Consider the following 27282-nt stretch of genomic DNA (forward strand, 5'->3'; position numbering starts at 1 on the left):
CCTGCATGTGGCGTGACCTCGCAGGCACTGTCATGCCAGCAGGAATGAGACAGCATGCTCCTAAAAATGGTCTGTCCCCCCACCCAGTGTGGCATGACCTTGCAAGTGCCATCATGCTGGCAGGGCTGGGATGGTCCTGGGAATAGAATCCAGGAGTCCTTGTCAAACATGTGAAGTATCCTACTCTCTGTTCACAAAACTAACCAGTTGAAACATGAGACAAAGTAATATATAGTATTGGCCCAACTTCTGTTGGGGAAAAATGGTCTGATTTGGACATTAAATATTCCCAGAGCCCCAAAGAAAATGATGTGGTGTTCAGCTGTTACAAAATCAGGATAGACAAATCTACTTAGGTTGTAGTTATCATTTATCAATTAGCAAGAGAAAAACGTATACATAATGTAAAGTTTGACATGTCCAGTGGGTTCGGAGTGGGTGGTGAGAGGCTGGGAATCAGGACTCCTGGGTTCTGTCCCAGTTCTGGGAGGGCAGTGAAGTTTAGTGTGTTAGAGCAGGGAGACTAGGAGTCAGATGCCAGGATTTCTGGGTTCCATCTCTAGTCCACTCTCCCTCCTGTTCTCTTAGCTTGAGTAGTTCAGCCCAGTTGCTCCCATACAGCTAGACTGAAAGATTTATCATTGTCTCCATGTTTCCTCCTCCTGAGCCTAAACGGGAAGGGATGGGATGGGTTAACTCCCCCCCATTTCAAAATGGTTCAACCCAATCCTAGCACCCCACCCCCAGCAACAGAATGGTTCAGCCACATCTCTGCCCTGTAAATAATTCAGCCTACTGCACCCACCTTTAACAAAAATGGTAGAGCCCAGTGTTTTTCCTCTGACGGTACAACCCAGTCTCACTGCCCCCAGATCTGAATGGTTTAGCCCAGCCTCCTGCCACTCTTATATCCCCCCAGCTAAATGGTTTATCCCAGACTAGTCTGGTCTTAATAGTTCCTCTCCCTTCTCATTCTGCCTCCCCATATCTTTTAATGGTTTATTCTACCTCCCCGCTCTATTGGGATCTATATGGTTTCTTCTCCCCCCCATTCAGTGGTTTCTCCCAGTTGCCGAGTGGGTTATTCCCCCACACCCACGGCTTTCAATGGTTTATTCTGTCCCACGCTCCAAGTGGTTTATTCCCCCCTTCCTCAGTGGTTTCTCCAAGATTCCTCTCCCCCCCCCCCCGTCTCAGTGGTTTATTCCTCCCTCCGCCATGGTTTCTCCCAGATTTCTCCCGCCCGGGTTCTCAGTGGTTTCTTCCAGTCACAGTGGTTTGCTCCGCCCCCTCCCCCTCGGGCCTGCAGAGTGGTTCTTCCCGCTTCCCTCCCGGTGCTGCGGGACGGTGGCCGGGCCGGGACATGCCCCGCAAGAGGCCGTTTAGCGCCAAGCAGAAGAAGAAGCAGCTGCAGGACAAGAGGGAGCGGAAACGGGGTGAGGAGGGGGCCACGGCCACCAACATCTGGGCACCGACCCCTTCCCCCGCCAACATCTGGGCACCGACCCCTCCCCCCACATCTGGGCACCGACACCCCCCCCACACCAATATCTGGGCACTGACCTTCTCCCTCCCTCTACCAGCATCTGGGCACCGATCCCCTCCCCCTGCCCCCACTAACATCTGGGCACCAACCCCTCCCCTGCCCCCACTAACATCTGGGCACCAAACCCCTTCCCAGTATCTGGAGACTGACCCATTTCCCCCCCTCCCCCGTTTCCAACAGCTGGGGAGTGAACATTTTCCTTACAAAAAAAGTACATCTCCTGACCCCAGTATTGGGGGACCCCCCTTCTCATCCCAAAACATCTGGGCATCCTTCTCCCCACCCCAACATCTGGGGGCTGACCCAGTCCTGGCACTTGAAATTGCCTGGGGCCCCTGGAACATGGTGGTGGTGATGGTGGTGGGGGATTTAGGCACGTGAGAGGCCTTGGAGTATCCCAGTGCCCTGTAGAAATTTGGACAACCTCCCTGGACACAAAGGCCTCTCTCTGAGCAAAACAATTGGGTGCTCTCCCCGAGTGCTGCGCTGTGGCAATTAGGCACCAATCTAGCAAGCCCCTAGTTCAGCTTGACATCTGGGGGTAGCCAGTCCCGGAGCTGCAAGCCCTGCCCTGGGCATGTCCCTGTTCTCCCCCACCGCCCCCTCCCAAGCTCAGCCCCCTGGAGAGAGAGCGCATGCAGCCTGGTGCCTGTTCTTAAAGCACTGGAGGCAGTAAACAAGGGAAATTGCTAGGCAAAAAGCTCTGTGAGAGCTATAAAATAGAGAACAGGCTATGTTAAAGTGGTATCAACTGGGGCTGAATCAGAGCTGGCATCCCTAGAGGGGAAAATCCCTATATCCCCAAACTGAGATGCACCATTGGACTTTGAGCACCTAGACAATAAACCAAGGCAATTCCCAGGCAAAAAGGAGCTGTGTTAAAGTCCTGTTACCCAGAATTCAGCTGGCAGCCAGTCGAGAGCACAATGTGCAGGACTCTCTCATCTGTGCCTTGACAAGGAGCTTGCCCCTGGCATGCAGCGCCAGCCCTGGCACCCTCCAATGTCTTCACAAGGGGGGGCCATGGGTCAGTGCGGCCAGGCCAGGCCATCTGTTCAGAAGGGCAGCTGTGGTGGGAGAGGGATAGCTCAGTGGTTTGAGCATTGGCCTGCTAAACCCAGGGTTGTGAGTTCAATCCTTGAGGGGACCATTTAGGGATCTGGGGCAAGAATTTGCCTGGGGGATTGGGCCTGCTTTGAGTAGGGGCTTGGACTAGATACCTCCTGAGGTCCCTTCCAACCCTGGTATTCTATGATTTTAAGGTATTGCCAGCTGCTGTTGCCACTTGAGTGTCCAGTGCAGTGCTAGGGGGTGCTGTGCTGCAGGGAGTGGTACAGGGGGCCCCCCACACTGTGCCAGGCCCTGTGCTTGCCTCTGACGCTTGGTGGATGGTGTTGCCCTGCGCTAGGGAGTCCTGACTGTTGCCGCTGAGGCAGGCTGCGAGTCAGCGTTCCTCAGCTCTCAGCCCTGCCTCGCAAACAGATTGGGAGCGGCCGATAAGGGGCCCCACCCTGGCCACACTAATCTCACCCCACCTTTGTTCAGCCCCTGGGTGACCCTCGCTGTGCTGCTGACATCCGCTCGGGGTGCCTCAGAAATTCCTGCCTGCGGCGATCCTTTGCTCAACTCCAGCGCCTGCCCAGAGTCACGCTGTGGCAGAGCTGAGGATAGAGCCCAGGAATCCGGGCTCCCAGCCCCCACTCTGCTCTAACCCACTAGACTCTCCTCCCATTTCATGAGGAATGATGCCATCCCCTCTGCAGACTCTGAGGGGGATGGAGTCTCTCGTGGGAGGGAGACTGGATCCAGCCCCCACCTCTGTTGTCGCAGACACGCGACACGCTGCAAGCGTCCCCGGTTCTGAGCAGCCCTGACGCAGCGTCACAGGCCCTGCAGGGCTGCATTGCAGAGCCTGGGTCTGACCTTGGGGCCTTGATCTGTGGAGGTGCATTACGCTGTCTTGGGCCGGCTCGCAGCCAGCGCCTCCTAGTGGAGAAAGGTCCCTGACTCCGCCCTTTCCGTGCCCCAGGTCTGCCTGATGGCGTGAGGTCGAGCTCCAACAGCCGGAGTGGCAGCCATGAGCGGCGGGAGGACCACACAGACACGTCGGACAGCGAGTCCCTGTCCCTGCAGGTCCGGAAACTCAACCAGCAGCCAGCAGTCCGCAGGCTGGGGGACCGCAGCTATGACCCCAACAGGTAATGAGGGGCGGTGATCGGGGGGAAACTGAGGCACAGAGCTGGGTCACACAGAGTGTATGTGGCAGAATCAGGTGTGGAACCCAAGGGTCCTGATTCCCAGCTCCTTTGCTCTAACCACTAGATCCTGCTCCCTTAGACCCCATTCCCCTTCCAGAGCTGGAAATAGAACCCAGGAGTCCTGGCTTCCCCCCACCCCCCTGTTGATAGCTGCATTGGGATGAATTTGGGCCAACCTGGTGCTCCGGGGTTGGCTCTGAGGTCTGCCCCGTCCTGGGCAGGTCTAGCCTTGCTGCTGGATGGGGGGTTATAGTGGAGGGGGAGAGCGATTTACCTCGGCCTTTCTGCTTATCCTGGTGTTCAAGGCCCGGATCCCGCTGTACCAAAGGGGGTTCAGCCTCCGTGGCCCACCGAGGGCCCTATGCAACGAGTCCAGCCATGGCAGATCAGCTAGGGAGAGGGGGCTGCGTCGGGGGTCTCCCTGCTGGGTCGAGGAGAGCTCCCCCCAACACACATAGCGCCCCGGCTCATAGGCCTCAGCCCTGCCCCTGCAGGGATCTGCCCCTAGGGGGCAGGGGGGAGCTGGGGCTCCGTGGCCGGTTCAGCTCTCAGTTTCCCTGATGAGGCTGCCAGTGTAGGGGCTGGGCTGTGGGGTGGGGACAGGGCGCCTGCACTGCGGGGGGCTGAGACCCCACAACGCATTGCACCCAGACAGGAATGATCAGATCGGAGCCGGCGCCTCCTAGATAGGAAGGTCCCCATGTGCCATTCTCCCCTGGCTGGCATTAGATCAAGCCGCTGAGACACCTCTCATCTGATCTGAAGCTAAGCAGCGTTGGCTTGGGTCCGGATGCGGGTGGGAGACCTGGATTGGCATCTTGGCAGCGCTGGGAGCCCCCGTTGGGGAGGAGAACCGGGACAACTAGGATCTCTGCCCCCGGGTCTCCCAGCTGGCCTGATGCTCTGTAACTTCCCCCCGGCTGCCAGGTACCGGCTTCACTTTGAGCGCGAGAGCCGGGAGGAGCTGGAGCGGCGCAAGAAGGTGGCTCAGGAGAAGATCCTGGAGCCCGTCCCGGAGAGCGAGAAGGAGCTGGACATACAGGATGTCTACAGATCCGGCTCTGGTGAGCGAGGGGCTGCAGTGGGGAGGGGACGTCACCCGGAGGGGCCAGGACCCTCCTGAATTTTTCCCCTCCCTCCTGGCTCCGTCTGTGCAAACATCCTGTGGCGGGGAGTTCCCCAGGCTGTCCCCCCCCCCCGCTTGCTTTCTGAGGAACTTGGATCTGTGTGGGCACAGCGGGTCATGGCGGGGGTGGGGAACATTGGCTGAGGACCATGCATGGGTGGGTGATGGAATCCCAGTTCCCGGGGAACGGCTCCCATCCGCTGGGGTTGCTGGATGGCCCTTTCACAGCTTCTCAAGATTGGGATCCCTCCGTACTAACCGCTCTCCCCCCCCCCACCCCCTCCAGTGCTGGATTTCCCCAAGCGCCCCCCCTGGAGCTACCAGATGAGCAAGGAGCAGCTGCTGGTGCGGGAGGAGAAGTGTTTCCGGGACTATCTGGAGGGAATCTACAGCACCTACCAGCCCAGCCAGCTCAGCTACTTCGAGCATAACCTGGAGGTGAGCAGGGGACACGGGGCCTTTCCCCTCTGGGGGATGCTGGCGCCGATCCAGCCCTAGGGCCGGGGACTGGCTGGCTCAGGGAGGCGGGGAATGGGACACGGGGCCTTTTCCCCCCCCCCAGCTCTGCTCCAGCCCCAGGATAAGGGGACTGGCTGGCTCAGGGGCTTTCCCGTCTCCGCTTGCCTTGCAGACCTGGCGTCAGCTGTGGCGGGTGCTGGAGATGTCAGACATCATCCTGCTGATCACAGATGTCCGTCATCCGGTAAGGGCCCCTCCCCTGCCTGGGATCCCAGGGCAAAGGGGCAGGGACAGCTTGTGGGGGAGGGGGGGGTTGGAGAGCCTCACTCCCGGCCGCCGGGGTCCTGCCGTGGGAGTGGTTCAGGAGCCCTGTCCCAAGGCGGCCGACACAGGAGATTGGAGCGATTGCCCCGGGGGCTCTTGGGGGGGCCCTTACAAATTGTGGGGGGAGCCCTGAGGTCTCCCGTCTCTTGTGGCAGCTGGGCGTGACCCTGTGGGTCATTGGGTCCCTTCCCGCGTCCCAGCATTACAGGGTATCAAACCAGGATACCGCTCCCTTCCCCACGTCTGTAAAGCCCCTGCATGGTCTCTGTTTGCCTCCCTCAACTGCCAGTGTCCTGGCCTGAAGCTGCTGCCATCCCAGCTCCTGAAATTAACCGGATTGAAGGGGACAGCATGGTTGGGGCGGTGACCACTGATGACCACTACAACCTCCCAGAGCTGGGCACAGAACCCAGGAGTCCTGGCTGCCCCCGCCCCCCCTCGCTCTAACCCATTACACACCACTCCCCTTCCAGAGCTGGGGACAGAATCCAGACATCCTGCCCCCTCCCCCCCCCGCCCCAGAGCAGGGGACAAAACTCAGGAGTCCTGGCTCCCCCGACCCCCCCCAACCACTAGACCTCACTCCCCTCCCAGAGCTGGGGATAGAACCCAGGAGTCCTGACTCCCAGCCCCGCCTCTCTAACCCACTGGAGCCGACTCCCTTGGCTCAGCCGTCCCCGTCTCCCCCTCCCCCAGGTCATTAACTTCTCCCCTGCGCTGTACGACTTTGTGACCAAAGAGATGAGGAAGAACCTGATCCTGGTGCTGAACAAGATTGACCTGGCGCCGCCGGCGCTGGTGGTGGCCTGGAAGCATTACTTCCAGACCCGCTTCCCCCAGGTGCACGTCGTCTGCTTCACCTCCTACCCCCAGCAAAGCCAGGATCCCAGCACAGGTAACGCCTCTGCTCAGGGGCGCCGGCTCCGATCCGGCCCCAGGGCGGGGGAGTGGCTGCCTCAGGGGATGGGACCCGGGGCCTTTCCCCACCTGGGGGTGCCAGGTCTGATCCAGCCCCAGGGTGTGGGACTGGATGGCTCAGGGGATGGGACCCGGGGCCTTTCCCCACTAAGGGGCGCCAGGTCTGATCCAGCCACAGGGCGGGGGGTCTGGCTGGCTGGCTCAGGGTTTGGGGAATGGGACTCTGGGCCTTCCCCCTGTAGGGGACGCGGCTCTGATCTGCCTACAGATGAATTAGTGCCTGGATATTGGGATGTGACATTGGAAAACTTTAGTACTGAGCTGGGAATGGGGGATAGAACCCAGGAGTTCTGGCTTCCACCCCCCATTTCTCTACCCCACTAAACCCCACTCCCCTCGTAGAGCTGGATATAGAACCCAGGAGTCCTGCCTCCCAGCCCCCTGCTCTAACCACTAGAACCCCACTCCCCTCCCCCAGCCAGGGATAGAACCCAGGAGTCCTGCCTCCCAGCCCCCTGCTCTAACCACTAGAACCCCACTCCCCTCCCCCAGCCAGGGATAGAACCCAGGAGTCCTGGCCCCTAGTCTAACCTCTGGCTTCTCCCTGTTCGTGCGTCAGTGTTTAAGAAGCGGCGGAAGCGGAGGAAGGGCAGGAGCACAGCCATGGGACCAGAGCAGCTGCTCCACGCTTGCGAGACCATCACTGCAGGGAAAGGTGAGGACTCCACAGCTTCCCATTCAGCCGGGGTGGGGGGTATCCCCAATCCATTGCTCTTATACAGGGTGCCGTTCGCCCCCGCGGGGTCCCGAAGCTCTTTCTGGGTTGTAAGGATCGCTCGCCCGGCGCTGAGATGCAGCCACCTCTGGGGTGGGGCCGCTGGGGAACAGCCGCATAGCAGCACTGCATAGGGATCGCTCGCCCGGCGCTGAGATGCAGCCACCTCTGGGGTGGGGCAGCTGGAGAACAGCCGCACAGCACTGGAGCTTGGGAAGGGATGGCAACCCCCCTGTGCGAGGGGAAACGCATCGGGTATTTTAGGCAGGCAGAAAAGGAAGGGGTTGACTTGGAATTTGGCCAGCGCACCAGGGTTCTCTCCATGAGTCCTGGAATTGGTTGGACCATTTCTAACATCCCCTTAGGGTCAGAACTGTCTTATCCCCTCCCCTGCTCCATAGCTTCTGCTGGTGCCACATGGGGGTCACCAATGACTGCTAGGGGAGAGCCTGCCCCCTGCAGTACGGCACCCCTGGAGCCGTCTCCCATCCACGCATTGAGCAGAGCAGAGCAGACCCTGCTTAGTTTCCCTCACACTTGCCCAGCCCTGCTACGGAGTCATTGGTTGGCCTCTCTTTGACCCTTCTGCCCTCCCCAGTGGACCTGAGCAGCTGGAAGGAGAAGATTGAGCGGGACGCGGCCAGCGCCCACCTGCCCGCCGAGGACTCGGACGAGGAGGAGGAGGACGACGAAGGGGCGGCTGTGCTGGTGGAACACCAGACTGACGTGGCCATGGATGTCGGGGTTCCTTCCCAGGAGCTCTACAAGGACGGCGTTCTGACCGTGGGCTGTGTGGGTGAGAGCGCCCCCACTGGAAGGGGGAGGGCGTCGGACTCCTGATCTGTGGCTTGAGGCTGCTGAGGATCGGGGGGGGCAGTAGCTGGAGGGGTTTGGAATAATGGGTGCAGGGGTGTCTGGGTGGAGGACGAGGGATCTCCATGGGGTTTTAAGGGGGCGTCTGAGGGGGACAGTGTCGGGGCAGGTGGGAAAAGGTGGGGGGTGGCTCCTGTGGAAGGGTTGTTGGAGGGAAGGGGTGGTGCAGGATGTGGAGGGGGGCGCTTGGTTGGGGGGCAGTGCATGAAGGGGAGACACAGGATGTCTTGCGGGCGGGTGGGGAGAAGGGGGCATGCAGTGGGGCACGGGGCACTTTCTGGAGGATTCTCTGCAGCTTGAGGTCAGACATAGGCTAGGGGTTCGTTGTAGAAGTGGATGGGTGAGATTCTGTGGCCTGCATTGTGCAGGAGGTCAGACTAGATGATCATAATGGTCCCTTCTGACCTTAAAGTCTATGAGTCTATGAGTGGGGGTGGCTGGTGGTTTGGGGACGAAAGTGGGGTTGGGGGCTGGATCGGAATTGGGGAGGACCTTGGGGGGGCGGACTTGGGGGGCTCCGTCCACATTGTGACCCCGCCCCCTCCCCTAGGGTTCCCCAACGTGGGCAAATCGTCGCTGATGAACGGGTTGGTGGGGCACAAGGTGGTGAGCGTGTCCCGGACGCCCGGCCACACCAAGTACTTCCAGACCTACTTCCTGACCCCCACCGTGCGCCTGTGCGACTGCCCCGGCCTCATCTTCCCCTCCCTGGTGCACAGGGAGCTACAGGTACCGCCCCACAGCCAGCTTGGGTGGGGGGGGAGTCTAGTGGGTGGAGCAGGGGTGGGGGCTGGGAGTCAGGACTCTATCCCCAGCTCTGGGAGGGGAGTGGGATCTCGTGGTTAGAGGAGAGGGGCTGGGAGCCAGGACTCCTGGGTTCCGTTCTCTTCCTCCTCCCCGTACATAAATTCCCCCCCCCCCATGTAATATTGGGATAACTTACGCCAAATCCCTGGTCATGGCGGCAGTGAGACACCTTCCCCCTGCTGGCGGGTGCTGGCATTACACCTAGTCTCCCTGCCCTAGCTGAGCGCTGCTTCCTGTCTCTCCTTGCAGATCCTGTCTGGCATCTACCCCATCTCCCAGATCCAGGAGCCCTACAACGCCGTGGGATACCTGGCCAGCCGCATCCCCATCCAAGCTCTGCTCAAGTTGCGCCACCCCAATGCCGAGGAGGGCAAGCCCGAGACCAGGTGGTGCGCCTGGGACATCTGTGAAGGTGAATGGGGTCTGAGCGCTAGGGGGCGCCATGCTGCAGGGAGTGGGACAGGGAGCTCAGTAGGGGGGTGTTCTCCCCTGGCAGTCCGTGCTGGCCCCCGTGCGGCACTGGGGGGTGCTGTGCTGCAGGGAGCCGGGCAGGGGCTTAGTAGGGGGCGTTCTCCCCTGGCAGTCCGTGCTGGCCCCAGTGCAGCACTAGGGGGTGCTGTGGTCCGTGCTGACCCCATCTCGCCCTCTTTCCCCAGCCTGGGCCGAGAAGCGCGGTTACAAGACGGCCAAAGCGGCTCGTAACGACGTGTACCGAGCTGCCAACAGCATCCTGCGGCTGGCGGTGGACGGGCGCCTCTGCCTCTGTCTGCGGCCTTCCAGCTATTCCACTCAGAAAGGTACTGGGCTGGGGAGGGGACTGCCCTCCCAGGGCATTGTGGGTATTTACCCAGCATCCCTCTGGGAGTCTGGGCGATCCAAATGGAAGGTTGCCTGTAATGGCTACGGGAGGGGGAGTAGCCAGTGGCAAGTCGTGTTGGGCTAGTGATTTTTCTACCCCGCTTGCCCCCCTCAGGGAAAGGCAGGAATGGCTGGGAATTCACCCCAGTGACTCAGCACCATCCTCTGACAGAATTTTAATCTCAGCCCCTGAGCGAAAGGCTGATGAGTTTTTAAGGCTCGTTTATCCCGATATCCGACCTATTCATAATTCTAAAATCCTTCTTTCTCCACTGCGGCGATTATTGATGCTGTGGCTATTTTAGAGCAAGATCCAACGGCTGGAAGTTGACGCCAGACAGATTCAGGGTGGAACGACGTACTTTTTGAACAGCGAGGGGCAGTGGGGCAATTTACCAAGAGCTGTGGTGGGTCACGGGCAGCTTTTAAATCAACCTTGGATGTTTTAAAAGGGCTGCTCTGGTTCACACGGCTTAAACCAGGGCCTGTGTTATGCAGGAGGTCAGGCGAGAGGATGTTGGCCTGAGAATCCATTAATGAAGTTAGCGAGCAATGATTTTCCCCAAGGAGTATTTTAGGATCAGTTCATAAACTCGCTGATGGGCCATCAATAGTCACATCAATAGTTACTCATTGCTAACGAGTCTCTGCTCCGTTGAATTCAAAATAAGTTTACGGATGATAATCAGTAGTTAACAGTGACTGCTTTCTTCGTTCTCGCCACAGAAGTGTGCTGTATAAATATGTTACAGTTCAGGTACTCGCGTGTTAACGGTCAGTGTGTGTGTGTGCACATACAGAAAATCTAAGCGATGAGTGAAAATCAGAATTACCATTATGCAGGAAATTCTATTTTGCCTTTTTTTTTTTCATTCTATTGAATCAGGTTGAAAAATCCAAAAATTTTTTGCAGATGGTTGTGGGGTCTAGTGGTTACAGTGGAGGGTCTGGGTGCCAGGACACCTGGGTTCTATGGGAGGGGAGTTGGGGGTCTCAAGGGTTAGAGCAGGGGGGGCTGGGAGTCAGGACCCCTGCGTTCTAGTCCTGGCTCTGGGAGAGGAGTGGGGTCTAGTGGTTAGAGCGTGGTGGTGTCCCTTTACAGCTCACCCCTGACTGTCCGTCTGTCCCTGCAGCCATGTGGGAGCACCATCCCGAGACAGCAGAGATCGCCGCCCTGCAGGAGGCTCACCGCAAGCACAGCCGGCGCAGCTCAGAGGAAGAGGAGGAGGAGGAAGAGGAGATCTCCAGCTCTGGGGAGGAGGAGGATGAGGAGAAGGACCGTGATGCCGATGAGGAAGAGGAGGAGGAGGAAGAGCCAGCTGCCTCCAGTGCGGGAGGGAGCAGCACCCCAGCCCAGGCCCCACCCAGGAGGGTGCTGAAGGGGAAACTCTCAAGCCGGAACTTGTTTGCTTTGCTGGGGGAGGACGAATGTTAGTGGCTCCCCCTGCTGGACAGATTGAGAAAAGGGGGGCGGAGGAGGGCCTGGCTACAGGCTCCGCCCCCTGCTCTGGCTGAGCTCCGCCCCCATTCTCCATGTTCATTCCAATGCTCTATAGCCTCTGTATATGAATAAAGGTGATGTTTATTTCCAGACCCCGCCTCCGTCATTGCCTGGGACACTGGTCTCCCTCCCCAGCCATTGGTCCATCTATCCTTGGATCTCCACCTCCCTGCTGCATGACACCAATGGGCTCATCTAGCCTAGTCTCCTGCCTCCTCAGATAAGACCCATGGGCCCACCTAGCCTGGTATCCCGCCTTCCCTGATCAGATCCATGGGTCCACGCAGCTGAATATCCCAGCCTGGTCTTTGCTGCCCTGGCTCAGAGCAGTGGTCTCTGCTCGGGCCTGTTCATTTTGGATCATATCTATCTGTCAGAAAGGCTTGGTCCTTTTAGTCTTCAAACTTTGGTTGGCTGCAGAAGCATCCTGCTCCCCATTTTCCTGCAGAACTCCCTGCCACAATATTCTCGCCCATACTGCTCATGGAATTAGAGAGCAAAGGCTAACTCAGTATTACAGCCCATGCCTTGGATCCCTTCAGCTGTTTCTTTCTCCAGGAGTTTCTTCCGATCGCCTCAGGGCATCCTCCCAGCCTGCCCTGGGGCAACTGTTGAACTTCAGCCTGATTGTCGTGTTTATTATGCGGCTTTGACACATCCAGCAAATCATCACAAGGGTTTAGGATTAGATGTAGTAGGGCAACACGTAGAGGCCACAGCTGAGATCAGGACCCCGTTGTGCCGGGCGCTGCCCAGACACACAGCGAGAGACAGTCCCTGCCCCAGCTGAGATCAGGGCCCCGTTGTGCCAGGTGCTGCACAGACACACAGCGAGAGACAGTCCCTGCCCCAGCTGAGATCAGGGCCCCGTTGTGCTGGGTGCTGCACAGACACACAGTGAGGGACAGTCCCTGCCCCAGCTGAGATCAGGGCTGGCTTTGCTGAAGTATCTGCTCCAGAGGTGGAAGCAAGGACCGATCGCTGGGGCTCTGCTTGGGCAGCATCACATCCCCTTTCCCCTCAGGCAAACTGGTCACCTGGGATTGACCACCCCCGCCCCGACCCCTTGTTTTGTTCGAAATGCTCCATTGGGAGTGCCGAGCTTTGGGCACATGGCTGCCCTGGCAGCAGCCCAAAGCAGGGGCACCGGAATTACTGGCCCTAAGTGCGAGTGACTGGCGGGGTGAGCATCAGGGTGGGGCCATGGTTCGGTGCCCATGGCTGCCCCACTTTTAGGGACCTTCTGTCGCCCCTGGCCCAACGGCCGCATCCAAAGCGTTCATACATTTCCATCATTTTTTTTTTAAATCAGCAAGTCAAGGCAGATGCCTGGGATCTTTGTACCTTCCCCGCCAGTTCTGAGATGCAGCCACCTCTGGGGTGGGGCAGCTGGGGAAACAGTTGCATGATGAGATGCTGCATCCAGCACTGAGATGCAGCCACCTCTGGGGTGGAAGGCAGCAGCTGTTTAACTACCACTAAACACTGAACCATGACAATTTAGGACCAGAAGGGACGGGGGAAGCCTCTTAAATCCAACGACACCCCCAAGATGAATTCCAGGGATGGCAATACATGTCTGCCTCAGCTGGGAGCGAGCCAATGCAATGCAGTTAATCCAACCTCGCAAAAAAAGGAACCAGCCCCATACAGTATTATCTGAAATTAGGCAGAGTAAAAGCGCCCCCTATTGAGCCCTCACCCCACTCCCTGCAACACAGCGCCCCCTTGGGGTCAGCACTGGCTGCCAGCGCAGGGCGCCCCCTGCTGGAGGGAGGGGGAATGGCCAGCAGAGGGCCAGGGCTGTGCTGAGTCTTGCCTTGGGGGACCCGAGGGGGCAGGGGCAGGTGCAGGAGGAACGGCTGTTCCCCCCACATGATGTGCGGCAGAGCCAGGCAGGCTGGAGAACTACATTTCCCAGAGGCCTTTGCTGCTGCAGATACGTCGGGGGACTGGGCTGAGCAGGAACAGGCTGCAGCTGCTGGTGTCTCCATGTGACTGAGGTCCGGGGCAAACGGGGGCGGGGGGGCGGAATAAAAGGGGCTGGCAGGGGAAGCAATAAGGGTCTGGGGCAGGGGCTGGGAGGGGTACATAAGGGCTGGAGACGGAGGATTTTGGAGGGGGTGGGGGTTTAACGAGGAGGTGGGGGATGGTCTATTGGGGGTGATCTGGGGGGAGCAGGTGTAACCCTACAAGAGTGGGGGGCAAGGGGGCAGCAGGGCCCCATTCTGGTAGGGGGGGCTGTTGCCCCTCCTGGAAGAATAACAAAGCCTGGGCGCCCCCTGTTTCTTGGGGACAGATCCCAGCTCTGTGTGTGTGGTGGGGAGCCATTAGAAATGGGGAGGGGGATGGATTGTGAAAACGCCCCCACCCTGGGGTAATTGCAGGAGGCAGCATGGAGCCTACTGGGGGAGGGGCAGCTAACAGCCCCTTAGGGGACTGGCTGCCCCCCACTCAAGTATTTCCCCCATTCCAGACCCGCCCCTCACAGCGATGTCGGCCCAGGTGAAGGATAAAGAGGCTTTCCAAAGGCTCAGCTTCCTCTACCAGGTGAGGGTGGGGCCCCCTAGTGCTGGGATCCCAGCAGGAATGGGGGTTACACCCTGAAGTGCAGGGGTACTCAAATTGGGGGTTAGGACCCCTCGGGGTCACAAGGTTATTACATAGGGCGTCATGAGCTGTTAGCCTCCACCCCAAATCCCGCTTTGCATCCAGCATCTCTAATGGTGTTAAATACATTTAAAAGTGTTTTTAACTTATAAGGGGAATCACATTCGGAGGCTTGTTATGGGAAAGGGGTCACCAGTACAAAAGTTTGAGATCCACTGCCTGAGAGAGACCCTGGGAGCAATTCCCTCTAGCCCCAGGGCTGGGGGTCTCTGTGGGGCCTGGGGAGGGGGGATTTCTGGGGCTTCCCTCAGGATTCCTGAACAGAGCATGGGCAAAGAGGGTTAGGGTGTCTGTGTGTGTGGGGGGGGGGGATTGGAGAAAGATGGGATTGGGGCACCTGGGAGGGAGGGGGGATTGGTAGGGCAAGGGGGTCATGTGGAGCTGTGGGAGATGAGGGGAGTGATATGGGACTGGGGGACGGGAGGTTGGATGGAGATGGGGCTGGGGAAGGGAGGATTGGTGGTGGGAGATGGGGGTGAGGGAATAGTGAGACTGGGGGAGGAGAGATCAGTGGGGCTGGGGGTAGCGACGTGGGGCTGGGGGAGGGGGGATCAGTAGGATGATGTGGGACTGGGGGGAGATCAGAGGGGAGGGGAGAGCGACATGGGGCTCAGGGAAGGAGGGATTGGGGGTGACATGGAGCAGGGGGCGATGTGGGGCTGTTCCCCTCACTCTGCATCTCTTTTCCCCCTGCCCACCCCGCAGGCAGCTCACTGTGTCCTTGCCCAGAACCCCGAGAACCAGGAGCTGGTGCGATTCTACTGCCACACGCAGCGCAGCATCAGCCGCAGGCTCGTCCTGAGACAGTGAGTGTCGGGACATGGGAGCCAGCACCCCCTAGACGGGAAAGGCCCCATCTGGTCCCAGGAGATGGGGACAGGGACTGGGCCATGTGGCCTTTCCCCTCTAGAGGCCCATCTCCTCAGGCCCAGCCCCTGTCTGTGTTTCCCCCCCAGGGACCCGTCAGTGAAGAGAACCATCTGCAAATCCTGCTCCTCCCTCCTGGTCCCTGGCATCAGCTCCACGATGCGCCAGAGACGTGAGTGCTGCCCCCTCAGTCCTGCTCTGGGTGGCTGGGAGCCTAGATTCCTGGGTTCTATCCCCAGCTCTGGGAGGGGAGTGGGGTCTAGTGGTTAGAGCAGGGGGGCTGGCAGTCAGGACCCTGAGAGGGCAGTGGAGTCAGGTGACAAAGCCTCTCCCCATGCCTGTCTGTGCCAGGTCCCTGATTCCCTGCTCCTCTCCCTCCCCCTCTCCCCAGGGTGCCGCGGCCGGCGCTGGTCAGTCGTACGGTGTCTCTGCTGCGGCCAGACTAAGCGCTTCCCAAGCAACCCTGCGTACAAGCTGTGGGCGGAGCAGCCTGAGGCCCTGCTGGAGAACCAGCCCCAAGCTGGTGAGAGGGGGCAGCATCCAAAGGGTTAATGGGGGCACTGTGGGGCTGGAGGGGAGGAATGGGGCATCTGGAGGCAGGGCTCAGCAGGGAGGATTGGGGTGGGGGGTTGGGGGTTGCCAGGCTCTGGATTGTTTTCTAACTGTGTGTGTGGGGGGGAAGGGGGGGGCTGGATTGATCTGGGGGGGGATCGGGAGGGATTGGTCAGAGAGGAGTATGGATTGGGGGGGAGCCAGGATTTGTTGGGGGGGGGGCGGTGAAGCTCGCATCAGTTGTGGGGAGGGGGATTGGAGGGAGGAGGAGCTGGGGGGGGGTTGGTCAGAGCTGGGATTGGTGTGGGGGAAGGGGCTGGGATCTGTCCATGGGGAGTTTGTGTTGGGTGGGAGGGGGGGAGGGAAGCTGGGCTCAGCCAGGAAGGGATTGGGTGGGGGAAGAGCTGGGGTTGTTCTGAGAGGGGTATGGATTGGGGGGGTGGGGACTGGGATTGGTACGGGGAGAAGATGGGATTGGACTGTGGGGGACTTTGGGGAGGGGAATCTGGGATCAAGCTGGGAGGGGATCTGGGGGTGGGGGAGGGTCTGGGGTTGGCTAGGGTGGGGTTAGCCGTGTAGGGGGCAAATATCAGGATCAAGGGGGGAGAGGGGAGAATTTGAAGGCAGGGGAGCAGTGGGAATTTCCTGCATTTCCATCTCATCTCTTCCCCTCCAGACCAGAAACCTGCAGCCCCCCAGGGTCCCCCGAAGGAGCCCTCAGCACAGAAGGCCGAAACCCCCAGTGCGACCTCCGGTCTCCAGAGCTGCCCCACCCCGCAGGGGACTGCAGAAGCTGGGAGCCGCATGGGGAAAGGGGGCCCAAGCAGGAGGTGACCCCCGGGGATGGCCGCGAGCAGTGGGCAGTGGCTTGGAGCCTGATCCCAGCCGGGGGTGGTAAGGACAGGCCTGGGGCAGGTTTTAGGAGACTCCGTTCGTAAGAGAGGTGCCAAGACTGATTCGAAAACGGGGAGGAAGAGGAGCGACCCCCTCAAAACTATCCACTCCTGGGGCACTGGCTGGCTCACGGGGGTGGGGAATGGGATGCGGGGCCTTTCCCCACTAGGGGGTGCCAGCTCCGATCCAGCCCCAGGGCAGGGGACTGGCTGGCTATGCGGGTGGGGAACGAGACATGGGGCCTCTAGGGGGCATCGATTCTGATTTGGTGGGTGTTTTTTGGGACCCTTGTTTATTTATAAACATAAAATCAAATTGCATCTCCGTGTGTATTTTTAGAAGCACGTTTCCTGCCTCAGGATCTTTTTTTGGCTTAAAACAAGCTGGTGGGAGGGCGGGACCGTAATGGATGCTACCCCTCTAGGATTACGTGTAGGGGAAGTGGGGAATACAGTGGAGGGGACTCCGGGGCGGGGGGGTGGTTCAAAGACGGAGGGACTATATGGTCCTTGCTAGACGTGATGGGGGTGTTGGTGGGAGAAACCCTCTACCGTTACCAGTGGGAATACTAGGGGCTGGGATGTCCCATGGGATGCGTTTGCAGCCCTGGCTGGTCGGCCGTGGCACCTCTTGCTTGGCCCCGGTTCGCTTCCCGGTTTGGGCCGTCAGCTGGTTGGGGTGTTACCCGCACAAAATTCTCTGTTACACACTCCAGGGCACCTGCCTTTACCTGGGTCCTAGGGCTCAAGGCGCAATCTTCTTAATTTAGGCACCTCCCCTTACCTGGTCCTAGGGCTCCAGGTGAAAGGCACCGAACTTTACCCCTGCATGAGCTCTGGGTTCTACTCCTCTGTGGGCTCTGGGCTAACACCCTTTCCATGTGAACTCAGGGCTTAATCTTTTGCAGGTTTACAGGGTCTTTTACCAGTGAAAGAGCCTTACACAGTAATATCCCACGTAACCTCTATTTCTTAACCATCACCAAAAACCAGACTGCACACCCTACACATACAGCGCTCGCCACTTCCGCCAAGACACATGAACTTTTCTCGATGGCCCGTCAGGATCAGGTCCATCTGGGGGACTCCAGTTTCTGACCGGTGTCACTGGCAGAGTGTTGAGGTCCGACAGCTCTGAGCTTGGGGCCGTGTCCTGGAGTTGGTTCCCCAAGAACTTTCTTTGGGACCCTGGTTTATATAGTGAAACTTGACCCCTGCTTAGTTATATCTTAACCAATCAATATACTAAAATTTTACGAACCAGTCCTAACAAAATTCTCTCACCAATCATACCCCACCCCCTTAATGAATACACCTAGCAAAATTAATTATGTAACGGACAGAAATAATCAAAGAACCAGCCAGATCATCCAGACACACACTAGGGAAGTGGGGATCATAAAGAAAAACAACACAGAAGTGAGGATTTCACAACCACAGCTACTGATAAGTGGTTTCTTGCCAAACAGGATGCCATCAAAGAAAGTTTTCTTTAACCATCTTAAGAGCTGTTTCTTTATCTGGCGACAGTAGGTGCCGTTAGGACGGGGTCTCCTCCTTAGCAGCCTGACGTTACATCGTTTTAATGTAATTTAGAGGGAATGTGAGGATGTGACTTCCTGCTTCTCCGCTGCTCGTTTAATCTGCCTGCAAATGAAGGCTTCAGGCCTTGCAATATGGCTGCAGACAAAGGCCTTATCCTTCTAGGGGCTTTTCTCCTTAGGCAGGGCTGGGGTCCTCTCAGGTGGTGGTGCTGCAGGTGGGAAGCTGAAAGAATAGAGACAGGATGGAGGGTGGGGACGGGGGGCAGAAAGCAACAGAACAAGAGAAGAGAAAACCATACAGGAGCTTACGTGGCTTTGTGGTGCTGGATGTCTTAGTAACCCTAATACTCGGCTCCCCCTGGGGATGAAAATCCCTTAATCTGTTTTGCTGCCGGGGTCCTGGAAGCTGAGATGAGGGGAGCTGGCCAGGTGGGGGCGGATATATGAGCTGGGGGACGAGAATGATTCTTTTATTTTTTTCAAAGTCTCTTTTTTAAGCAGCCCCCCAAAAAGGGGATGGGGAGCGGACGGTCGGGGAGTTGCTGCTCTGGGCACACTTGGGGCAGCATTCCCCGCTTTCGGAGCGATGGGCTCAGCTCTCTGCCTGCCCCAGTACGTAGCTGAAATGTGTTGTGGGGAGCTCAGCAGAGCCCGCGGGATCCTATATTGAACAGAGCTGAACAGACTCCTGGATGATGGGCACGGCGCCCTGCTGGCACCTTGAGAGGGCGGAGCTAGGTTGGTGGGCGGGGCTCAGCTTGTGGGCAGGGCTAATGAACATCTTCGCCTACCTCTTGTCGTTTTCCATTTCAAGCCCAAGATGAGGCTGGAACCCTGACCCCTCAAGTTTAAAATGTCCCGTCCCGTCCCACCAAAGGGGGCTTCCCTTCTGGCACCACCAAAATCCAGCTGTGGGTTGAACTGGCTATGGGATTTCCCCTTCACCCCCCGTTACCCCGCTGTCTCACCCTAGAGCCAGCTGCATCTCAGCAGCGGCGAGTGAGCCCAAGGCAACTGTGCTGTGCGGCTGGGCCCCAGCTGCCCCACCCCAGAGGCGGCTGCATTTCACAGAGGTGCCGAACTGGGTCTCTGAGCCCATGGACCCTGCCCCAGGATCCTTCCAGCCACTTTGAACCTGGGCCCTGTGTGCGCACAGCCCAGCGAGCTTGCTGCTGCCAGGGTAAATAAACTCAAGTGGCTGCGCCCTGGCTGCTGCTCTCAGTGCCGGAGACGAGAGCTGCTTGGCTCCAGCATCAGCAGATCCCCCCCTCGCGCTGAGCTGGGAGCTGCAGTAGGAGCCACAGAGCCATGCCTGCAGCAGGTGAGTCTGTGTAGCTGAGGTGGGAGGGGGGTCTCTCGGGCTCCACGATGGGCACAGAGTGGTCAAGGGGTGACTGGTGTCAGGGGAAGTTGGCTGGTAGATTCCCAGCTAATACCCCTTCCACAGACCCCATGCTGAGAGCTGGGGATGGAACCCAGGAGTTCTGATGCCCAGCCCCACTTGTCTCTGACCTCCCAGACCCCACTCCCTTCCCCGAGCTGGGGAGAGAACCCAGGAGTCCTGACTTCCAGGCCCCCGCCGCCCAACATCTAGACCCCACTGCCCTCACCATGCTGGGGAGAGAACCCAGGAGTCCTGACTCCCAGCCCACTCTGTTCTAACCCATTAGACCTCAGTTCCCCGCCCCCCCAGCTGGGGCTAGAACCCAGGAGTCCTATCAATCAGGAATCAGGACTCCTGGGTTCTCTCCCCAGCTCTGGGAGGGGAGTGGGGTCTAGTGGATCAGCGGGGGGGCTGGCAGCTGGGACGCCTGGGTTCTCTCTCCAGCTCCGGGAGGGGGGCATGTGGATTTTTGTCCCAGCCTTTCAGCATTTCCCCCTGGCATTAAGGGGCCTCTTGTGGCAGAGGGAAATGGGCAAAGGGCAAAGGGCGGTGATACAGCTCTGAGAGCTCAGCGGAGAGCTGGAGCCCGGGGCAGGGTGGGGGTGACTGACCGGAGACTGTTTACCGAAGGGGAGCCAGGCTTCCTGCTCGCATGGGGGTTTAAATAGGTTGGGCTGTGGCAGAGCAACTCCCCCAGCAGGGGAAGGGCCCCATATCCCATTCTCCACTCCCCGAGCCAGCCATCCCCCCCCACCCATGACCAGGGGTTGGATTGGAACCAGTGCCCCCTAGAGGGGAAAGGTGCCAGTTCCTTGTAACTCCCTCTGCGGGGGTTTCCCTTCCAGCTGCTGCGATGCTGGGACTCCTCCCTGCGCTCCCCTGCCTGCTTCTCCTCTCCCTGCCGGGCCCTGGCTCTGGCTCCGATGATGGCGGCACCGTGGTGCTCACCACCAGCGGCCCCATCCGGGGCAAGCGCCTCCAGGTCAGCTCTGGCACAGTGACGGCCTTCCTGGGGGTCCCCTAGGCCGAGCCCCCCGTGGGGGCCTTGCGCTTCCAGAAACCGCTTCCCCACCAGCCCTGGAGCCAAGTCCTGGAGACCACCAGCTTTGGCAACGCCTGCCACCAGCCTCCGTTTCCTAGTCACCCTGATGCCTATATGTGGACACCCAAAATGCCGCAGTCCGAGGACTGCCTCTTCCTCAACGTCTGGGTGCCCCATCCCCGGCCCCCTGCGCCGGCCCCTGTCCTTGTCTGGATCCATGGCGGGGGGTTCTTTGTAGGTGCAGCCTCCGTGGCACTCCAAGATGGGCGCTTCTTAGCTGCCACCGAGAATGTGATCGTGGCCTCCATGAACTACCGGCTGGGGGCGCTGGGCTTCCTGTTCCTGCCCCCAGCTGCCCCGGGGAACGCCGGCCTGTGGGACCAGCGCCTGGCACTGCGCTGGCTACGGGACAACGCAGCCGCCTTCGGTGGGGACCTGGCCCGTTTGTTGCTCTTCGGCCAGAGCGCTGGGGCCGCCTCGGTCGGCTTCCACCTCCTGTCTCCGGGGAGCCGGCCCCTCTTCACCCGCGCCGCACTGCAGAGCGGTGCCCCCACCTCTCCCTGGGCCTGGTTTAGCCCGGAAGTGGCCAAGAAGATAGGCCGGGCACTGGGCCGTGACCTAGGCTGCATCGATTTCAATGACACCACCCTGGTGGGCTGCCTGCAGGGGAAGGAGCTGGGAGACAGTGGGACACACATTATGTCCATGTCTGCGTCCGTGCCAACCGTCGACGGGGATTTCCTCCCCGATGAGCCACCAAGACTCCTGGAGGCAGGGCACAGCCAGCCTATACCCCTCCTGGCCGGCGTCACGGCCAACGAAGGCTCCTACGTGATCATCAGTGCCCTTAACTTCACCAAGGTGAACGCCAGCCACATGAGCTGGGAGGAGCTGCTGGAGGTGCTGAGGGTGACAATGCTGGGGCTGCCATGGGAGGACATCCAGGCGGTGGCACAGCAGTACAGCCAGAAGGGGCAGGGCCCGGCATGGCACCACCGCACCATGGCTCACGTCATCAGTGACTATCATGTGGTGTGCCCCATAGCCAAGACGGCTGGGCAGATGGCGGAGGCCGGCAGTCCCGTGTACGTCTACACCTTCACCCAACGCCCCAGTGGCTTGTCTTCCCCCAAGTGGACGGGGGTGCCACATGGCTCTGAGGTGCCCTACCTGTTCGGGACCCTGGCGTCCGTGGGGGGAGCCAACCACACGCACACGGAGGCCGAAGTGGTGCTGAGCCGCAGAGTGATGCGCTACTGGGCCGAGTTTGCCAGGAGTGGGTAAGGGAACTCCTAGGAAGTTGCAACCCTGAGTGCCAGCCAGCCTGGATCTACCTGTACTTTTAGCTTTGCTCCACGAACCTGCATTCAAATTTGGTACCCCCAGGGCAGGCAGAATCCAATCCTACCAATAGTAGAATCAATTATTACTAGATGATCACCCTCCTGTTTATTTCTTTTTTCCCCAGTAGCTGCCACCCTACACAAAACAACAAAACTTCCCCTCTGAAATCTGAGAATACCTTGGTCCTGACTAGCCAACCTGGGCCCATTGACTCCGAGGCTAGGGTGAGCCATGCTTCCTAATTGCTAACATCCACTGGCTCTAAGCCTTTCCACCTCGTCCATGTCCCTGTGGTCACCCAGCCAATGCGAGACAGATTGTGAGCGTGGAAGCTGGGGAAAGCCCTGATTGTGCAGCTGGAGGGGTACTACATGACACTTGGGATATCTATGCAAATTACACCTGCCAGCTGGTCCTGAGCCCCTCCCACTTCCCCATCAGAGCCAAATATATCAGCTCAACCTGGCAGCTGGCATGGCAGCAGCCACCATTTCCCCACTTTGCCACCAGAGGGCAGCCTGTGACTTCAGCCTGTGAAGAACAACATGGCGGGGTGGCCATTTTGGAAGAGGGCAAAACTGGGTTGTTTGGCTCTTGATCCTTCCTAGCTCGTGGGAAGCCTCAGTGAGACCTGGCTGGAGACTGTGGGTGGCTGGGTATGTCCCCGTCCCTCTCTGCTGCCACCTGCTGCAGTGAAGGACACCTGGTCAGGGCATCCTCCTGTCTGCCTCCTTGTGGCTGGAATTCATTCCCTTCCCCCATGTTGACCATAGTTGCATTTGCCCCCAGGAACCCCACAGGGGCAGGAGGCAGCGGGGAGCAGTGGCCTCGTTACAATGCCACAGAGAAGAATTTTTTCCATATTGGAACGGAGCCACCCCAGGTGGAGGGGACGTCGCCCGCCCGGCTCTGTGGCTTCTTGACATCACTGGTCCCAGATTTTCAGCGTACCACGGGTGAGTGCCACAATTTGGGGCACAATCCGGAGCAGTGAGGGGGCTGTGTCACCCAGTAACCCTTAGTGCGTGAGCTAGCCAGCCCCCCCAGCGTGGGGATGGATTGGAGCCGGTGCCCCCCAGAGGGAAAAGGACACCATAATATGCTCCCATCAGCCAGTTCCTGCTTTCCATAGAGATGGGGGATAGTCTGGCCTCCAGGCACAACCTGTGGGGAGCCCTCCCATCCGTGGGCCTCTGGAATTCACATGCCTGGGCTGCCGCCTGACTCTAGGCCCGGCTTTTTAGTGGTGGGACAGTAACCTCCATACCTCTCTCTTAGCCCAGCCCAAAGGAACCTCTGAACCAGCAGGGGAGACGGAACGTCCGGCAGACTGAGCACCATGGAGAAACACAGGATCTTCAGCAGGAAAAGCCAAATCCCCCCTCCGCCATCTCAGCTATGGGACTGGGAGTTAGGCCCAGATTCTCATGGGTATTTAGGAGCCGAATGGGAGTTTGCTGCCTAAATAGCTTCGAGGATCTTGGCCTAACTCTCCCAGCTGGGCATTGGTAGCATTTTTGTAATGCTGACCGGCCACTAGATGGAGACAAGATCCGGCACACTCATCCCTTTTCCTAGCATCCCTACAGTGATACCTTTATGTGCAGTGTATAAATAGGCACTAGATGACCAGGGGAGCGCTCCTCCTCCACAGTGACAACAGTGGAGACAAAGGAGGGTTGCGATTGCATTTTCAAATCCCTGCTTGCCAGTGCATCAATAGCCAAAGTTAGCTGGCGCAAAGCCCTGCTTTGTCAGTGCAATACATTTGTTAGACTACAACAGTGCTAACTCCCTGCTGCTTTAGCAGTGCATTACCAGCATTAGCGCCCAACACTGAGCTAATTTTCTTTTTCGCAAGTGAAGCTCGTTACAGGTTTTAGTCAAAACAAATCCAAGCATAATTTAAGGGGTCAGCCCAATGACCCAGCTAGCCCAGTAGCCCGTCTTCGGACAGTGGCTGGCACCAGATGTTTCCGAAGTACTGACAGAACAGGGCAATTATTGAGTGATCCATCCCGTTGTCCAGTCCCACTATCTGGCAGTCAGAGGTTTAGGGGCACCCAGAGCATGGGGTTGTGTCCCTGACCATCTTGGCAAATAGCCATTGATGGACCAATCCTCCATGAATTTATCTAATTATTTAAAAACCCAATTATACTTCTGGCCTTCACAACATCCTCTGGCAAGGAGTTCCACAGGTTGACTGTGCGTTGTGTGAAGAAATACTGCCTTTTGTTTGTTTTAAACCTGATGCCTGTTAATTTCATTGGGTGATTCCTGGTTCTTGTGTTATGTAACGGAGTAAATCATTCCTTGGTCACTTTCCCCGCACAGTTTAAGATTTTAGAGACGGCCCTCATACCCCTCCTCCCTTGTCTCTGGCTAAGCTGAACAGTCCGCGGCTTTTGAAATCTCTCTTCTTATAGAGGCCATTCCACACCCCTCATCGTTTTTGTTGCCTTTCTCTGTACCTTTTCCAGTTCTCATATATCTTTTTGGAGAGGGGGTGACCAGAACAGCACACACTAGTCAAGCTGTGAGTGTACCATAGATTTATAGAGCGGCATTATATTTTTTGTTTTATTATCGATCCCTTTCCTAACAATTCCAAATATTCTGTTAGCTTTCTTAAACTGCTACCACACACTGAGCAGATGGTTTCAGAAACCTCTCTACAATAACTCCAGGATCTCTTTCTTGAGGGGTAACAGCTAATTTAGACCCTCTCATGTTAGCTAGAGAGTTAGGAATGGTTTTCAGCATTTAGTATTTTTAGACTAATGTTTTTCACTGTATATGGGGCAAGGAGCCAGGGGGCCACAGTTGGGACTGGAGCTCTGGCCGGGGCCGGAGCTGCAGCTGAGGGCAGAGTGGGACTAGGTGACGCTCCCTCCCTGCCTCCCCGGGGGCTGGCCAAGACCCACCGTGCCCACCACACATTCCTCCATGCCCCGCACGGGGGCATGCCCCACAGTTTGGGGACCACTGCACTAGACCCCACTCCCGTAGAGGCAAGGATAGAACCCAGGAGTCCTGACTCCCAGCCCCACCCCCATTCTCTCTGACTATATTGTCCCCAGGCTCTCCAGCTGGGTAGAACGGTACAACCCCAGAACAATTAATTAATCACATGAATCAGTGAACATGGGCAGGTTTCACACTGGGAGCGTCAGTGGAGGAAGAGTAGATGGGGGGAAGGAAGATCAGGAGGAGGAAGGGAAAGGAAAAAAAGGGGAGGAAGGACAGATGAAGGAAGAGGAGAAGAGAGGGATGATGGGTGGGAAGAAGGGAGAGAGGAAGGCAGAAGGGAAGGAGGCGGAGGGAGGATGGGGAGAGAGGGATGGGTGAATGATGAAGAGAAGAAAGGAGGGAAGATGATGGATGGAGAACTGCAGGAGGGGGAGGAGGGACGGGGACCGGGACTGAGGACAGGCAGGGACAGAGGAGGGTGGCAGGTCAGACTCAGTGCCCTCCCTTGCCAGGGGGCAGCGGGACCCACTCGTTGCAGAAGGAGGCGTGGGAGCAGCAGGTGACATTGATGTGGTACTCGGGGACCATCAGCTCCTTCACCATCCCGCAGCGGCTGGGATTCATGATGCAGCCCTGGAGGAGGAACTGCACCTCGCCTCCTGCAGGGGGTGACAGAGAGGCAGAGCTCAGAACCACGCCACTCAAACACGCCACCCCAAAGCCCAGAGCACGGATGGGATCAGAAACCAGGCCATCCCGACCCCAGGCCGCTTAGCTGTTCCATCACCAGCTGAAAGCTCTCCTGGCTCATGGGATGTTGATACAGCCAGGACTCCTGGGTTCTTTTCCCAGGTCTAGGAGGGAAGTGGGGGTCAAATGGTTAGAGCAGGTGGGGACTGGGCGTCAGGACTCCTGGGTTCTATCCCCAGCTCTGGGAAGGGAGTGGGGTCTGGTGGGTTAGAGCTTGGTGGGGTGGTGGGAGTTGGAGGGGGCTGGGAGCCCACATTGCAGTTCTGAGCCTGACCACAAGGGGTCAGGCCAGAGCCAAGCAGCAACTTGCCCAGAAAGGAGTAAGGATGAGTACTGGTGGGGGCATTTGGGACAGAGAGAAACCCCCCCCCCCCACACACACTCACTATAGCTGATGTTGACAGTCATGCATGGATGCCCGGCCTTAGGGGTGCACTCAGACGCTCCGGGGAGGCAACCGATGTAGGGCTCCTCCAGGGCGCATTCTCTGCAACGCAGATTGCTGGCTGTGGGGGGCGAGCAAGGGGAGATGCAATGAGAGATGGGCACAAACACCCCACAACCACCATCCCTGCAGGGCCGGCTCTAGGTATTTTGCCGCCCCAAGCACAGCAGGCAGGCTGCCTTCGGCGGCTTGCCTGCGGGAGGTCCCCGGTCCCGTGGATTCGGTGGCACACCTGCGGGAGGTCCGCCGAAGCCACGGGACCAGTGGACCCGCCGCAGGCATGCTGCCGAAGGCAACCTACCTGCCGCCCTCGCGGCTACCGGCAGAGCACCCCCCATTGGCTTGCCGCCCCAGGCACCTGCTTGGTGTGCTGGTGCCTGGAGCTGCCCCTGATCCCTGCAGGCAGCCAACCCTAACCCCTAGATACCACTTCCCTCCTCAAGCCAGGGACAGAACCCAGGAGTCCTGGCTCCCCCCCAATCATTATACCTTGCAGAGTGACACCACTTTTTCCCTCCTGAGGTTCTGTCAGTTTGACTGGGTTACCCCAGACGTCTCCATGGCCGGGCAGAGATCTGGTGGGTTGCTGACCCGAGACGTGGCAGGGGAATGGCCCGTGCGTGACTGAGGAGACCAGGGGCTGAGATTCATCCTCTTTCAGCGGCACTGCAGGGGTTGCTCACCCTGGGCTGATTCAAGCCCCTGGCAAAAGCTGCCTGCGTTGAGGACCCTGGCATGGCAGGCAGAGACCGGCGATCCCCATCCACACCTCTGAGTCCTCCAAGGAGAGCTCCCCCTCCACCAGGGAAATCAATTGATACGGCCGTTTCCAGGGCAGCTGGACGTGTGCATGTGAGTTGGCTCATTAGAGGGACACAGACACCACACCAAGGGGCTGATTTCAGCATCTCCAACACTCATTTGTCCAGAGGAAGGGGGCTGGGAGCCAGGACTCCTGCTATTGTTGGCTCCAGGAGGGGAGTGGGGTCTAGCGGTTAGAGTGGGGGAGGCTGGGTGTCAGGGCTATTGAATTCTATTCTAGGCACTCAGGGGAGACAGGCATTTGCTGCCTCAGGAGCCGCTCAGGCCTGTGTCACCCCAGAGTGGAGTTCCCCCGAGCTCCCTGACGGCACTTACCCTCCAGCGCAAGGCAAACCAGGGTGGAAGCTGCGAGGAGCAGAGCCCAGGCCATCCTGGGCTCCTCTGGGTCAGGCAGGCAGTGGGTTGGGGGAGCACAGAGCTTTGAGCAGAGTCCTGACTCCGGGGCTTGTTTTATCCTCCTGTGCCGGTGACCAGCCATGCAGGGAGAATCACCCGAGGCGGCTAGAGGGACAGAGCAGACCCATTTTGAAGTAACCGCCCACACCGAGAAC

The 27282-nt window shown here is 58.6% G+C and overlaps 3 protein-coding genes and 1 pseudogene across 5 annotated transcripts; 3 read left to right on the top strand and 1 right to left on the bottom strand.

The window, feature by feature from the left end:
* Positions 1–1206: 1206 nt before the first annotated feature.
* Positions 1207–11535, top strand: GNL1 (G protein nucleolar 1 (putative)). Its single transcript, XM_044984451.1, has 12 exons — positions 1207–1436; positions 3576–3744; positions 4732–4868; positions 5217–5368; positions 5562–5633; positions 6410–6608; positions 7251–7346; positions 8005–8202; positions 8830–9008; positions 9336–9498; positions 9743–9883; positions 11078–11535. The coding sequence occupies exons 1-12, from the start codon at positions 1364–1366 to the stop codon at positions 11377–11379; spliced, it is 1881 nt and encodes a 626-aa protein (XP_044840386.1). The 5' UTR covers positions 1207–1363; the 3' UTR covers positions 11380–11535.
* A 1846-nt stretch (positions 11536–13381) lies between these two features.
* Positions 13382–16588, top strand: RPP21 (ribonuclease P/MRP subunit p21). Of its 3 annotated transcripts, none has more exons than XM_044983440.1 (6): positions 13382–13448; positions 13922–13995; positions 14821–14921; positions 15072–15154; positions 15374–15505; positions 16211–16587. In XM_044983440.1, the coding sequence occupies exons 2-6, from the start codon at positions 13939–13941 to the stop codon at positions 16366–16368; spliced, it is 531 nt and encodes a 176-aa protein (XP_044839375.1). In that variant the 5' UTR covers positions 13382–13448; positions 13922–13938; the 3' UTR covers positions 16369–16587. The 3 variants fall into 3 exon arrangements, with proteins under 3 accessions (XP_044839375.1, XP_044839376.1, XP_044839377.1); XM_044983441.1 differs by lacking the exon at positions 13382–13448 and adding an exon at positions 13492–13509 and having other exon boundaries at positions 16211–16588; XM_044983442.1 differs by lacking the exon at positions 13382–13448 and adding an exon at positions 13569–13587 and having other exon boundaries at positions 16211–16588.
* Positions 16589–18849: 2261 nt separating this feature from the next.
* On the top strand, positions 18850–23852 carry LOC123345013 (annotated as a pseudogene).
* Positions 23853–25147: 1295 nt separating this feature from the next.
* LOC123345308 (lymphocyte antigen 6 complex locus protein G5b-like) lies at positions 25148–27215 on the bottom strand. Its single transcript, XM_044982084.1, has 3 exons — positions 27047–27215; positions 25851–25970; positions 25148–25373 (listed from the first exon to the last, which is right to left on the bottom strand). Exons 1-3 carry the CDS (start codon positions 27207–27209, stop codon positions 25207–25209), a joined length of 450 nt encoding a protein of 149 aa, XP_044838019.1. The 5' UTR covers positions 27210–27215; the 3' UTR covers positions 25148–25206.
* Positions 27216–27282: the final 67 nt, after the last annotated feature.

This window comes from Mauremys mutica, chromosome 12, assembly GCF_020497125.1.
Source record: "Mauremys mutica isolate MM-2020 ecotype Southern chromosome 12, ASM2049712v1, whole genome shotgun sequence".
NCBI lineage: Eukaryota > Metazoa > Chordata > Testudines > Geoemydidae > Mauremys > Mauremys mutica.

Excerpts from the sequence above, each read along its gene's own strand:
- LOC123345308 (XM_044982084.1), bottom strand. The coding sequence starts at position 27,209 with ATGGCTGGTCACCGGCACAGGAGGATAAAACAAGCCCCGGAGTCAGGA. Across the intron at positions 25,971-27,046 it reads GGTTTGCCTTGCGCTGGAGG|CCAGCAATCTGCGTTGCAGA; the intron begins GTAAGTGCCGTC and ends CGCCCCCCACAG. Across the intron at positions 25,374-25,850 it reads GACTGTCAACATCAGCTATA|GAGGCGAGGTGCAGTTCCTC; the intron begins GTGAGTGTGTGT and ends CACCCCCTGCAG.
- RPP21 (XM_044983440.1), top strand. The coding sequence starts at position 13,939 with ATGTCGGCCCAGGTGAAGGATAAAGAGGCTTTCCAAAGGCTCAGCTTC. Across the intron at positions 13,996-14,820 it reads GGCTCAGCTTCCTCTACCAG|GCAGCTCACTGTGTCCTTGC; the intron begins GTGAGGGTGGGG and ends CCCACCCCGCAG. Across the intron at positions 15,506-16,210 it reads GGAGAACCAGCCCCAAGCTG|ACCAGAAACCTGCAGCCCCC; the intron begins GTGAGAGGGGGC and ends CTTCCCCTCCAG.
- GNL1 (XM_044984451.1), top strand. The coding sequence starts at position 1,364 with ATGCCCCGCAAGAGGCCGTTTAGCGCCAAGCAGAAGAAGAAGCAGCTG. Across the intron at positions 5,369-5,561 it reads ACTTCGAGCATAACCTGGAG|ACCTGGCGTCAGCTGTGGCG; the intron begins GTGAGCAGGGGA and ends CTTGCCTTGCAG. Across the intron at positions 8,203-8,829 it reads TCTGACCGTGGGCTGTGTGG|GGTTCCCCAACGTGGGCAAA; the intron begins GTGAGAGCGCCC and ends CCCCTCCCCTAG.